Below are 14,494 nucleotides of genomic sequence, written 5' to 3'. Positions count from 1 at the left end.
ATTTTACAAAAACCTGAAATTTATTAAAATTCTACGTTTTCTATAAAAATCTATAATTTCTATGAATTTATAATAATTTTTCAAAAAATTTACACATATTATATATTCATTTAAGTCTTTGATTATTTGAGTTTTTTTTTACAAAAATTATTTAAGAAAAATTTCTATGGTTTACTTTTCTTCAATTTACAAATATTTATTAAACATATTTCTTTTCTACTATATTTAAAATTTTTATTTATTTCTTTCTTTTCACTGCTAACATTTTTATACATTGTTTATAATAACGATATATTTAAGGAATAATAAAGATTAATAAGTGTATAAAATAATTTTTAAAAAACAAATAATAACTTTCTAATAAGCTTGGGTGATAAATTTCTACATAATATTTGGTTGTCTACCAAAAATACAATTCTAAAGTTAAATTTACTTATTCAGTAAATAAAACAATAAAAATCTGAATAAGTTAAGCCGACATTAGATCTGAAATTTTGATAGAACACCTTTGTTTTAAAATTATATACAATATTATATAAAAAAAAAATTAATATTATATAATAAAAACAAATATGTAAATCTATACTTTGAATATAATTAAAACAAAAAATTTTATTATTAATAATTTTATAATAAACCATCATCAACAATTTCTTTTTCTCCATAATTAGTGTCTTTTAGATAATAAATACTATTATCGTCATTTAAAATATCTGTTATAATATTTTTAAAGCTCATAAATGATGCCAGACGATATTTTAATGTAACAGATTTTATTTTCATTACTAAATTTTGCAAATTTTCTTCCATTTTCATATAACCAATATTTGTTTTACAGTAATTTTGATATCTAAAATAGAAAAACAAAAAACTTAATTAAATTTTATTTTACTTATAAAAAATGTACTTGCAATTTACCCAGTTACAATATTTTCTATTATCGCATCTGTTAATTCAAAATGATAACAAAATTCTTTTAAATAATTTTCATTATTTAATATAATATATTGCCATAATAAAATTTCATGCCATTGTATTGGATATTCTGGATATGAATTTGATAATATCATAGCTTGAAAACATTTATTTAAATTTTTATTAACAAGTTCACAAAATTCTTTTTTCGATTTAACATTAATTACGGATATACATAAAATTTCGGTTCCAACATCGGACTGATTTAATGATAAATTAAAATTTATAATACCCAATTGCATAGCTATTAATTGAGCCATTTGAGCTGTTTTACTTGAAGTACGAAGTTTTTCATCAAATAAATAATTTTCAGCTGCTTGAGCAAAGGAATCTCTAATTTCTTCTAAATCTTTTATTATTTCAGGACTAAATTTTAAAAATTTTATAAAACTATCTTGAGCTCTATTAAATTCATTTGTCTGATATTTTGTTAATACTGTTGATAATTTTTGATTAGCATCGTTCATTAATATTTCAGCAATTTCTGAAAACATAGCAAATCTTATAGCAACTAATTTTATATATTCTTGAGAATTAGGACAAAATTCTCTTAAATATGATATTAGAGCATATTTAAATTCTTGAGACTTTTCATCATCATATTGTGCACCAAGCAATGATTCAAATTGTTCATTTTTAATCAATGTATCAAAGCAATAGGACATTTCACGATATTGTCCTATTCCTATTAACATTCTACAAATAAGTTTCCATGATTTTGCTATTTCAAGTTGAGAATTTAATTTTTGAGCCCTTTCTAGAACGTTAATCATTCCTTCCATATGACATTCATGAACGAAACATTTATATGCGAATATTAAAAGTTCAATATAAATTGTATTTTTCTTTTTATAAGACAAAACTTGTTCAGTTGTATTACTGGTTGAAGGTTCATTTGGAATACCATAAGATTGCAATATATTATAAAATGATTCAAATATTGCTGAATGTTCATATTCTTCATTATTTTGAAATTTACGATAAACACTAAGAACATCGCAATATTTTAAAAGACATTTGCCAAGTAAAGATGGTTTCGGACATATTTCTAAAATTAAATGAAACTCTTTATCAATATCATATCCCCAAAGTGTGGCAGGTTTAAGTTGCCTTATATTTTGCTGATCCGTAGTTAATAAATAATATACTGGACGAACAATAGCAATTGTGATTTCATGCGAAAGATATTCCGCAATCTAACAAAAAAAAGCGAAATTTCAAAAAGAATTTAATACAATTGTTAAAAGAATTACCTCATTTGCAGTCATTTGTGAAGATGCAAATATATCGTTTACTACTAAAAGTTTTTTTGGGCAATTTTCATTAGTAGCGCTCAATAATAATGTAGATGTATCTTTTGTTCTCAACATATCAGTATATTCTTTATCAAGATACATTGCCGCTCGAAAAACAAATACAATTCGTTTTCCAATGCGATCACCGTATTTTAAATTTCCTGTCATATCCTGCAACATGGTTAAAATCTGTTCTTTTTCTTTTAAAGATACTTCTTCGGCTTTAAGATTAATTGAACTGTTTGATATCCCTCTTCTAAATATATCTGGCTCTCGAACTTTTCTCCCCTCTAAAGTTTTTCTTGAAAATACAGCATTATTTTTCTCTACATTTGAATATAAAGATCTTTCTTCATCGGTTAAATTAGAAACTGATATTAAGCCTTCGGCTAAAGCCATACAAAGGGTCAAATAACGCAAGTCGGCAGTTGGACTTTCAAACATTTCTTGTAAACGAAATGCTTCAACTATATCACCGTTTTCTAATAAATTATCGAGCAGTTTTGACAATTTTGCTTTCATCTCTATCGACAATGAACTTTTTAAATTTACTGTCAAATTATAAGCTCCAGCTAATTCTTTAAGCTCTAGTAAAGTTTTAAACAAAACACATCGTTCTTTTAATAGAATTTCCTCGTAATATTCTAAAAAGAAATATATAATTAAGCATAAAATAGAATATCGGAAAAAATATGAATTACCCGAATGATAAATATCAATATCTTCTATGTTCTTATTACTTCTTAAAAATACCATAACCATATCAAATTCAATTTGATCACGGTCAAATGACTCATTTCCAAATAATTTATTCTTTTTTATCACATTGAGAGCATTTTTATAAAACAAATATCTTCTAAAATCACAATCAGGAAATTGTACTGCAGCATATAAACAAAAATTTACTAAGAATTCTGGCGGTAATGAGTGCTCCTCTGTATCTTTTTCGTATAGACTAAAATTAAAATCTGTTTCTCTTAAATCCAATTCAGTGATCCATTTTGTAAATATAATATTGCTTATTGGTTTATCTAGCACATTTTCTATTAAGTATGCAAGTTTAATAGCTTTATCATATTCTTTTATTTCTAATAAATCATCCAGTACAGTCTTGTATTTGCTGTAAGAATTTTGTATAGTCGATTTCATACAAGATTTTGGTAACAGTGATTCAAAGTTTAAATATATCTTTGTATCCATGATCAATTCAGAAATTTTGGCCAATAGTTCAAACTCTAATATTTTATTTAACTCTATATTATTAAGTTCAGCAATTAGTTTGAGAAATTTTAACTGATAATACCGAGAACGAAAATTGTTTTCAACATGTAATAGTAAAATTTTTGTTGCAAAAATATGTAGTTCTTCTGTATCCAGCTGAATAAATGGAAGACTAATTTCATCATTACTCAATGAATCAAAAAAACTGCTTAATTGAAAAATTGATTCATCAGTAAAGTTTAAATCATTTGTTAATTCCAGAAATTTTAGTAAGAAAATAAAGTTACTATCCTAAAAAAGAAATTTGGTAGTTATTTTTCACTTTGGTAGTTACATAAAAAATAAAAAATTACATAAAAAATAAAAAAACTTCTATATAATGTTTGGATATAATGCTCTTTTACAGCTAATTCTACCATAGTCGTGGTAATTTGTTTGGTTTGTTCTGAAGAAAATGTGGACAATTTCTTAAAAGAGTCGATAGAAACACTCAGCCAAGTTAACCAGCACCAATCAATATTATCTTTAAATGCTTCTGCGGAAAGAACAGATAAAATAGGAAGTTCATGTTGTACGCATCTTTTTAATAAATTGAAACTTGTCGAATATAAATTTGAACTGTTTATAATTTCTAGAAAATTTTCCAAAGATGAAATCCTTTCTTCTGGAATGCTAGTTGTACTTAAAATTATTAAGGCAAATATGTCAATCCGACCTTCAAGACATTTATTTGCAAGTTCGTTTCTTAATTTAAAATATGAAACTGAACTATTTCCAGAATCCGAGTGAGATGATATTGTCTCATTAGCTGCATTCTTAAAAATTAAAGTTTTTATTATTGTAAACGTTTTATTTATTTGCACGTAATTCATGATAAATTTATGACATAGCAAGAGTGTTAATGTACCTTGTGCTTATCCGTTTTATTGTATCTATTTCTCTTGAAACTTGGTCTTCTTTTCGATGTTGTCGCTATATTACCGCTGGAACTTTTAAAAATTTGATCAGCACCCTCAAATGTTACAGCTTGCAAAAAATTTTCACCAATTTCAGGTGTGTTAAAAAATTTGCAAACATTTTTAACGATGTCTAAAGATATATCAAAATACTGAATAAACAAAAGTAATTTCAGCCAATCATCTTTTTTAGCTAAAAAATTCAAAAATCGTTGGGGCCAATATTTTTTCCCAGTAAATTTCGCAACTTTAATCAAAGCAGAATACTCTTTGATTGAGAATTCGGAATTGTAAATATTTTCAAGATTATTAGGATCTCCCAAAAGTTTATCTTCTGCCATTGAAATAATGCTCTTATAATCTAAAGAGCTTAATTTATTGTTATTGCAAATTCTTAAAGCCATAAGAAGACAACGTAAATTTTGGGAATCAAATCCAAGTTGTTCTATAAATACAACACAATGTCTTGCTAAATCCAAATTATTATAATCTGATAAAGCTAGTTCTGAAACCGTTTCGACTGCGTAATAAAATTGTGATTTATCTGAAATAAAAATTTTTTAAAGCATTCATAAAAGCATGTTAAAGTAAAAACTTTACTTATCTGCCCATATTTATTGAACTGCTCCATTAAAAATTTATAAATAGCATAAGAACTGAGATTTTGCCTAATAAAATGTGTATAATTTAAATTAAATTTCATTCCATATTTTGCTATCATTTTGGAATTTGAAAATGAGGCGGGTTCATCACCGAATTCAGTTTCACCCATCTCTTTTAAATCGATTCCAGTTTTTATTTTAAACATTTCAATTGCATTTATTCCAGGTATTTTTCCGTTTAATCGTTTAACAAGGTTATCAATTAAAGGAATCGATTTGATTGCACAAGCTTCAGGACTTTGGTCATCATTTAATGATTTTATATCTTTTCCTGCCACTAAATATTCAGCAAGAGCTACTAATGGATTTTTTTCTAAATAATTTTTATCTTCTTTTTCATAGTATTTTCTAGCAGCTTGGCATACTTTTAGAAAATTTTCAGAAGTAGGATTAAATGATTTTAAAGTAATTATTAAATCAAATAATTCAATTTTATCTGGATAAGAAGTTTTCAATTTTTCTATATCCTCAATTTGAATAAATTTTTGTAGTAACATTACTAAGCAATTATTTTCTACAGCATATTCAGCTATAGGAAAACTTTTAACAACTCCAATATTTTCATCTAAAGTGTGAGTATATTTTGTTCTAATAATTCTATCGGAAATTTTTTTAATATCATTTTTTTCATCATCAAATATAAAACCATAGAAAAGGAATAAATCCCGTAAATTTTCACTTGAGCTTTTTAAATATTTTGAAGCATATGAAAACATTTTATTATCAATTTTCCATTCTAAATATTTTTTATGTAATTCAAATTCCAAGCGCGTAACATCCCCTTTTTGTATTTTACACCAAAGAATTATTTCCGATTCTATATTATCATCAACTAAATATTCCCAAATATCTTCTTTAGATAAAATTTCAAGTAAATTATTATTTTTGTTAAAAAAATATAAACGAATTATTAAGCTCTTCTGAAATTTTTCATCCATTTTGAGAAAATTTTCTAAGTTAAACATTTTAATCTTCCGTTTGATAATATTACTTAATTTTGGTTCGTTTTTGATTTCCTTTAAAACATCTAAATAAAATTTATATTTTCTTTTTTCATCTTCGAAATCACTATTTTCTTGACTTAAATAATCAAATATTGCATTCTTAATTTTATCATCGGCTGACTCAAAAGCAAATTGATAATAAATACTTTTGTAATCTCTTGATACATTTTTTAGCACTTGTTGCGCTTTAGATATGGACTTGTCCGAGAGTAGACGATATACATATGTGTCAATTACTTCATGAAAAAACTCAGAAGCCTCTTCTTGCGAAATATTTTTACTTTTAGATAAAAATTCTACACATAAATCTATATGTTGACCCCTTGAAACAACCTAAAACAGTAATTATTTAATATAGCACGAACAATTTCGTATGCCTTATTAATGAAAATTTATGAGAAACCACTTACCACTTTTATTAAAGCAATTTCATTTACTTTCGACCATGAATTAAAAAGGAGCTCCTTTTGAACTGGATCCATTTTTATGACTGAATTTAAAAATTATTTAATTGCATCACAGTTCATCAGTCTTGTAAAACGTACATATGTGTTAAAATATTATATTCTTTAAATTTACACTTATTTACATTATTGATTTGGTTTAATGTAGATTGTTTCCAATTATTTTGATAAAAAAATTCTATATTTTAATAACAAAGAAAACAAAATTATTTACAATACTAATTTAAACTTAATGAATCTACATTCAAGATAAATTGATTTTAGTAGCCACAACGGCGTTATGACAGTATTTTTTGTTTTGTAGGAGAGCGGAATTATTGTGTTATGACAGTATTTTTTGTTTTGTAGGAAAGCGGAATTATTGCACATATGCAATTAAATTACTTATTTAGGTATATTTGTGAATATTTATATTCATATTTTAAATTTCAAATAACGTAATAGCCGATATAAACCATTCTTAGTGTACTGATAAACTTAATCATTTAAAATAAATAAAATTTAAAAAGGATAAAACTTTTTATATGAAATTCGGAAATGAATAGAATTCAACTTAGAAGGTTTTCTTTAACAACAAAAGAAAACAATAATAATAACATATGTTTCTGACATAACGAAAATATTGTTTTATTTTGTTTTTGCTTTTGGAAATTGTCTTGAAGAAATAGTCTTTTGACAAACATGTGCTTGTTTTGAAATTCTTTTCATTCACAGTAGTTCGAAATTTTTCTTGCTAATATCACAAGGCGTCGAGTAGCTTAAATACATTTGACAGCCTGCTGCAGTAGAATATATCAAACCTAAGATCTGATGAAAATAATCTTGGACAACTTTATCTTAATATAAATCATTTATCACCAGATTTAATGATTGATTTTTTAAAAGCGAAATGGCGACAATTAATTTTTTGCGAATGTTTTGAGCAGCGATCAGTTGATTTTTATTTTGGGCATGATTTTCGTTAGTTAAATTTTGACGTAAAGTCTGATATAATTTTGGTCGGACATGTAAAAATTTAATTTTTACCCTACCGTACAGTACCAAACACTCTTCATAACGTGCTGTTTAAAAATAATATATTATCAGATATAATGTTAATAAGATGTTAGGTTGAAATTTTATTATATGTGAATATAACACCAAAATATTATGTATTTGATTTTTTGGAAATAAGAGGCTTCGCACATTGTTAAATGACTTTTCATAATAGCTATGATTGCGCGTCGGTTAAATTATTGTAATTCCGTTTGTTATTCGGATGTCAAGTCAATAATCGTATTCAATAGCTGTCATACATTGGGTGGTGAAAAGTCGTGTGAGATTATCACATTATTTTCTTTTTTTAACTATTAAACAATTTTAAGTTTAATATCTTTAAAATTTCACATCCGATTTCACAAAGTAATATTAATCTAAATAATATTAAACAAAAAATATTAATCTAAAAAACTGAATAAATTGTATAATTGAAAATGGCTCAAAGTAAGTTAAATGACCTGGCCGGAAAATTTGGAAAGGGAGGTCCACCAGGTCTAGCTACCGGATTAAAGTTTCTTGCTGCTGCAGGAGCTGCAGCATATGGTATTTCACAATCTTTATATACAGGTAAATTACACTTTTCCAACACTAAAGTAAATGTTATATCAAAAAAATAAAAAAATAAATTCTAACCTCACTAAAGAATTTCATGAAGAATTTAAATATTTCAATATGTAGTTACATACATACATACATTTATGTATAGGTATATGTATATCTATCAAAATTTTATGTTAAAAAAGTTAAGTTAATGTAGTTCATTTGAAATTGAAATGGTACTCATCACATTTGTATACATACGATTACATGATATCTTGAAATATGTTTATATTAGACAATAAATTTCACATATATTGCATAATCGACATTCTTATTATATAAATTGCAGTTGAAGGTGGTCATCGTGCTATAATATTTAATCGAATTGGTGGTGTTCAAGATGATATCTATTCAGAAGGGTTACATTTCCGTATTCCATGGTTTCAATATCCAATAATATATGATATTCGTTCCCGACCAAGAAAAATGTCTTCACCATCCGGTTCTAAAGATTTGCAAATGGTAAATATATCTTTGCGTGTACTCTCACGTCCAGATTCCATAAAACTCCCACAAATGTATCGTCAATTGGGCTTAGATTATGATGAAAAAGTTTTACCATCAATTTGCAATGAGGTATTAAAAAGTGTCGTAGCGAAATTCAATGCATCGCAGTTAATTACACAACGTCAACAGGTAAATATAAAAAATACAATGTAATTTTAATATTTATATAAATGTATACAATAAAAATTTTGATCAATATTATTTTCATTTTAAGGTTTCCTTATTGATTCGCCGTGAACTTGTTGAACGTGCACGCGACTTTAATATAATTTTGGATGATGTTTCTCTCGTAGAATTAAGTTTTGGCAAAGAGTATACTGCTGCAGTTGAAGCTAAACAAGTTGCTCAACAAGAAGCTCAACGTGCGGTATTCTTTGTAGAACGTGCTAAACAAGAAAAACAACATAAAATTGTTCAAGCTGAGGGTGAAGCTGAAGCAGCAAAAATGATATCCTTTTCAAAATAATAAATATAATTTTTTATTATGTATTGAATATTTAAATTTCTTACTATCTTTATATTATTGCAAGACGATTCAATTTTTATTTACATGTTACTATTTTTATAATATTTGAAACAATTTTCCTTGACAGATATATTTACTTAGGTATTGCTGTGAGCCAAAATCCTGCTTATCTTAAATTGAGGAAAATTCGTGCAGCTCAAAGTATAGCTAGAACGGTACATTAATGTTAATTTTTTTCTAATTCGAAATTATTTTATTTTTTTTATTCTTTGTAGATCGCAAATTCCCAAAATAAGGTGTTCCTATCAACCAATAGCTTGATGTTGAATATTCAAGATGAAAATTACGATGATATGACTGAAAAAGTAGTTAAAAGTAAGAAAAAATAGTTACAGAATTTTATTGCGAGAATATTACTGTTAAAGTTAGAAAGATAAAAAATCAGTTGATTTAGCATTTCAAAACATTTTTATATAAAAAAAAAATTAAACTCAACTGTATGCACATAAGTATAAAATAGTTATTAAATTCCTTAGTCCTTAATTAGTTTTATCGCTGATTTTATTATTTTATTGCTGTCAAAAATGTATTGAATATGGAAATGATTTTACTTACATATTTTCCTAAATATTGGCATAGTCTTTGTATAAAATTTTTTAAAGAAATTAAATTATAGAAATAGAAGAACAGAAATAAGAACAGCAAATATTTTGACAAAAACAAATAAAACAATCTCCAATGATTAATCGTATTATCACATTGATGATACCTAAAAAAATTTTGAATATTTTTTGGCAGCATAAAATAATCAAGCAAATTAAAATTAATTGCATTTAAAGACATCTTATATAATTTTATTCAAACTCTAAAATGAAATGTCTTATTTGTTTTTTATAATGAGTTTAAATTAAATGAAAGATGAATAACCATTTTATATGCAAGAAAGAAAAGTAAAAATTTAATCAAAAAATATTGTCCTAAAAAAATCGTAAATTTTATAATTTTTATTAAAATGTTAATTATATTATGCAGTATGTTTTTATACATGGAAATAAAGGGAAATAAAAATTTTTTTGAAAGCAGTTGAAATAAAAAATTCTTTTTATTTTATCATTAAAACTTTTTATTTTTTAGTTTAGGGTTTCCTATTTTTCTTTTTAATTTGAGAGAATTAAAAATATTAAAATAAGTCATTTCATTTAAAGTGATTCTTTCCAATTTTACATAGAAAATGAATATTTCATTTATAATTATAGGTGATGGCGGTTTTTTCACCAATAATACTCATTCTGTTAGGCTTTCACGGCCGAAAAGAACAATAAAAGAATCATCAGAAAATCACATAAGTTCAATTGCAACAGAAATGGCTAAAAAGCTTGTATAGAAATCAAAAACTTTTTATTTATTTTAATAACCATATACAATGAATGAATTTTGAAAGTTTTTTAAAAAAAAATTTTACATATTGGACAGAAACAACATTGTTTTCCGAATAGAAGCTTAAAAAATGTTAAGAAGAAGAAGAAGAACAAGCACAAAAATAGTTATTTATAGTTTTATACAATATACAAACACTGTATCGCATTTTTTTTTTACTAAAATTTTTTTTTTTTTTTGATAATTAAAGTTTATTTTACAAACCATTTTTATATGATTTTATTTTAAAATTTAATTTTTTTTTCTAATAGGATTTTGTAAGTCCAATAATATTTCTATAGAATTTTAAAAGTTCTATTGTGTGTAATAATCGCAAATAATTAATTTTTAAAATATATTAAGATTCTATAGACACCTAAGGAAATTTAACTGAAATTTGGTCTTTTGAACGTTTTACTCAATGTATATCGATTTCCAAGCATATCGGACATATTTCTCTTAAAAAAACGATCCAAATTTAAAAAACAAAAAGTTGAAGAGAATTTGCTATAAAAATATTGTTAAAAGTCTCATCTTAAAATCAAGATTAAAAATTGCTTGTAAGATGAAAGTATTTAAAATGGTAAATATGCTGAAAATTGAGATCCGCTTAATGTACACATTGAGATGACATTTTTTGTAGGAATTTCATAAGAATTTTGTTCTTTTCATCCAGTCTTCGATACTTTACCATAAATCTCAATTGGTATTCCTCTTAATTTTCTCTTATATTCTCTGCTTTAACCTTTTATTATATAATGTTTTATATCTGTTTTGTTTTTTTACCACTTTTCAGATTGATATTCAGCTAAAGGAAACAATGGATGAGATGCTTGCTATAAACAACCAAGAATTATATTTTAATTTAAAACTTTTCTTAAAAAATATTTGGAAGTTGAAAGAGAAAAATTATACGAAATATGCCTATATTATGTTTGTTGAAAACCATGTATAAATTGTAGAAACGTTTGCTTGGACCATAATTATGGCATTTATCATAAGATTAAAAAATTATTTGAATATTTATATTAAAAGTTAAATTTTGTATAAAGAATACTTAAATGTTAATTAATTATTTTATTCTCATGGAATCTTATGGAATTAAAAATACCACATTGAATTTGTTCTTAGACAGTTTACACATACATATATTTCAATTTTCATATTGTGAGATAAAATTAATAATGCTAATAAAATTTTGAGATTTTGTTTTATTAACTTGTTTTTCAAATATTTATATATAGTTTTTCTCAATTTTTTGTTTCATTTTTTAAAGAAAGAGAAAATTGAGAATAAAATCGTAATATTTTCAGCAAATTTACCTAACGTTATGTTATGGTTTATGTTTATGTGTTAATTTTATATTTTACAAAAAGGAAAATCCGGTTTTTGAGAGCCAACATATTCTAAAATGCATAATGGCTATTATACATATAAGTATATACATAGTATCTATATACTAAATTTTTTAGTATCTAAAAAAATTTTAGGTTTTTTCTGAATGTTGATTTTTTTTTGTTTTTTCTTTGCAATTTTTATGCAACATTTACTAAGTGTAATATGATTTTAAATCATATATATATATATGTATGTATATACATATACATAAGTATCTTCCAACATTCTTATTGCATATAAACATTAATTTGATATGTATATACATATATAGTATTATGTATTAATTCTGTAAAGGTCAAAAACTAATTATATGATTTCATAGCAAAATTGAAAATGAAATTCTATAATTTTTTATTTTAAATATATTTTGAGACTATTGTATTATATGCAATTCAGTTCTAACTTAGGTCTTAATATAAAGTATGTTCGATAAATTTAAACTGGAAAATCTGTAAAAATAGAATGTTCGAAAATTACAATTGTGCTAAATTAGAAGTCCTCTTCTAATTTATATGCTCCTGCATAATATGATAAAAAAATTTTTGGATATTGAAGAATTGCTCGAGTATGCTACCAATTTGCAACAGTAAAATATTCAGAGTTTTTATATTTCTAAGCATTTGAGAAGAGACTTTTAAGATTTATTTTACAACTATGAATGTGTGTTTGAATTATTGAAAATCCCTCAAAATTTACAGTACATAAAAAATGGAAATTACACTAAAAGTGTATTATATATATTATCGCTCTCCACAATTAATTCTGAACTCAATAAAATCTTTAAATTAAATATATTTAAGCTTATGGTGTATTAGTAAATAATTGATATATTATGGGAAGTGTCGTCAATGTCACGTCATTTAATTTCTGATATTTTTATTTTGTTTAATAAAGAATCATTAATTTAAATTCAAAAAATTAAAAAAAACATAGTTGTATGACAATTATTTAGCATCAAACTCCAGTACTACAATATTATCTTCTCGATTTAATGGTTAGATCGCTAAAATTTTGTTTTTATTTTATGTTTTTTTTTTACCAGTTTTATAGTAAAACAAGAAATAATAAAAAAATATAATATGAACTTTGCTATAAAAAAAGTATCTCTTGAGAATTCTAAAATTTATATACTCGTATTCTCAGTTTTAAAGAAAAAGCAAATAAAAATTAAATGATTGTGCCGTGAAGAATGCTACTTTACGCTCTTACCAATATCTTATAGATGCTTATTTTCTCTTTTCTCATTAAAAAATATTAAATTAAATAAATTATGTTTTATGTTATGCTCATTGCCGTCTTCATTCAAGAGAATATTGATAATTAAATTTTTAGGCTCAATAAAAGAGAAGGTACGTTATCTCAAAACTCAAAATTTAAAATATAAAATTAAAACTAAAATTTTAAAGTATTTTAAAAATAAGAACGGAATAACTACTGAATCCCATAAATGTTAATTGACAAAATAAAATAAATTAAATATTAATCAGAATGGTCCAAGTTATTTTCAAATTAAAATAATTAAATATTAAAGTACTTATAATACCGTTATTATACCGTTAATTTAAGAGCGTGCTTATGTAGTTGAAACTTTTTATTATTCAAGTGATCATACGCTGTTGTAGTTTAAGAACCACAAAACCTATTTTAAATTATTTAATTTTGAAATTATAAATTAAATTTACAACTGTACATATACACATATTGGAATTATGGTTTGAGTACGTTGGGTTTGCGCTATGTGATTTTTTATGAAAATTTTATTGTGAATAAAATTTTTTGTTTGCAATTTTGTCTACTTTTTCATTTTCGAGAATTCGTTACTTACCCAAATTTTTTCTTCTCCCATTCACTTTGTACTAAAATATTATTTAGTCTTCGCTTCGCATTGAATCGTAAGAGAACTTTTAAGATTAGATTAAAGAAGAAAATAATATGTAGCTACATGCAATGGAATATGAAAAAATACTACACTTGACCATTTTAAATAAGGCCGTTGTACTATTCCGTAATACAACAGAATTTGAACGTCATGTAAATAGCTATAGGTGTGTCAAAACTCCAGTGCGTAACTACATATTTTATAGGAGCTGTTTAAACAAATAAACTTTATTGAAAAAGTATATAAATTACTGAAACAAGAAAATAATAATTATTTATTTTTAACAACAATTTAATTCTTGATGAACAACAAACCTACGAATATGTATTGGAGAGTAACATATCTAAGTTGTCGCAAATACTTCTGTACCATTCGTGGTATTTTGCGCTATATTAAAATTTTATGTAAAATTTAAAATATCGCGCTATTTGATGGTCAAGTGTATTCGAGCTGCAAATCAAAAATGAGTAAATATGAAAATTGAGAATATATTTAAATTTTATTAATGGCATATGGTCGGTCATCGGCGAATGAATTTTTTTTTTTTTTCATAATTAATTTGAGAATTATTTTAGAAGAGTTTAAAAGAGAGAAATATTTTAAAATATCATTT

General features: G+C 24.5%; 2 protein-coding genes across 3 annotated transcripts; one reads left to right on the top strand and one right to left on the bottom strand.

The window, feature by feature from the left end:
• Positions 1-469: 469 nt before the first annotated feature.
• On the bottom strand, positions 470-6,708 carry LOC129607502 (uncharacterized). The gene is made up of 9 exons (XM_055518531.1): positions 6,524-6,708; positions 5,048-6,446; positions 4,399-4,991; positions 3,845-4,306; positions 2,972-3,782; positions 2,229-2,914; positions 919-2,171; positions 639-850; positions 470-486 (listed from the first exon to the last, which is right to left on the bottom strand). The coding sequence occupies exons 1-9, from the start codon at positions 6,593-6,595 to the stop codon at positions 470-472; spliced, it is 5,505 nt and encodes a 1,834-aa protein (XP_055374506.1). The 5' UTR covers positions 6,596-6,708.
• Positions 6,709-7,867: 1,159 nt separating this feature from the next.
• LOC129607295 (prohibitin-2) lies at positions 7,868-11,696 on the top strand. Of its 2 annotated transcripts, none has more exons than XM_055518198.1 (6): positions 7,868-8,182; positions 8,505-8,851; positions 8,937-9,170; positions 9,326-9,403; positions 9,464-9,563; positions 11,401-11,696. In XM_055518198.1, exons 1-6 carry the CDS (start codon positions 8,050-8,052, stop codon positions 11,403-11,405), a joined length of 897 nt encoding a protein of 298 aa, XP_055374173.1. In that variant the 5' UTR covers positions 7,868-8,049; the 3' UTR covers positions 11,406-11,696. The 2 variants fall into 2 exon arrangements, with proteins under 2 accessions (XP_055374173.1, XP_055374172.1); XM_055518197.1 differs by lacking the exon at positions 11,401-11,696 and adding an exon at positions 10,445-10,806.
• The last annotated feature ends 2,798 nt before the right edge of the window (positions 11,697-14,494 follow it).

This window comes from Condylostylus longicornis, unplaced genomic scaffold, assembly GCF_029603195.1.
Source record: "Condylostylus longicornis isolate FDR11 unplaced genomic scaffold, ASM2960319v2 ptg000027l, whole genome shotgun sequence".
In the NCBI taxonomy this organism is placed as follows: domain Eukaryota; kingdom Metazoa; phylum Arthropoda; class Insecta; order Diptera; family Dolichopodidae; genus Condylostylus; species Condylostylus longicornis.
Note: the sequence above shows the minus strand (reverse complement) of the source record. Positions and strands in the feature narration are given on the sequence as shown.

Coding starts and splice junctions, on each gene's coding strand:
- LOC129607295 (XM_055518197.1), top strand. CDS start 8,050: ATGGCTCAAAGTAAGTTAAATGACCTGGCCGGAAAATTTGGAAAGGGA. Junction 9,171..9,325: donor AAGCTGAAGCAGCAAAAATG/ATATCCTTTTCA, acceptor AGATATATTTAC/TTAGGTATTGCTGTGAGCCA. Junction 9,404..9,463: donor CTCAAAGTATAGCTAGAACG/GTACATTAATGT, acceptor TATTCTTTGTAG/ATCGCAAATTCCCAAAATAA.
- LOC129607502 (XM_055518531.1), bottom strand. CDS start 6,595: ATGGATCCAGTTCAAAAGGAGCTCCTTTTTAATTCATGGTCGAAAGTA. Junction 6,447..6,523: donor AAATTGCTTTAATAAAAGTG/GTAAGTGGTTTC, acceptor TTACTGTTTTAG/GTTGTTTCAAGGGGTCAACA. Junction 2,172..2,228: donor CACAAATGACTGCAAATGAG/GTAATTCTTTTA, acceptor TTTTTTTGTTAG/ATTGCGGAATATCTTTCGCA.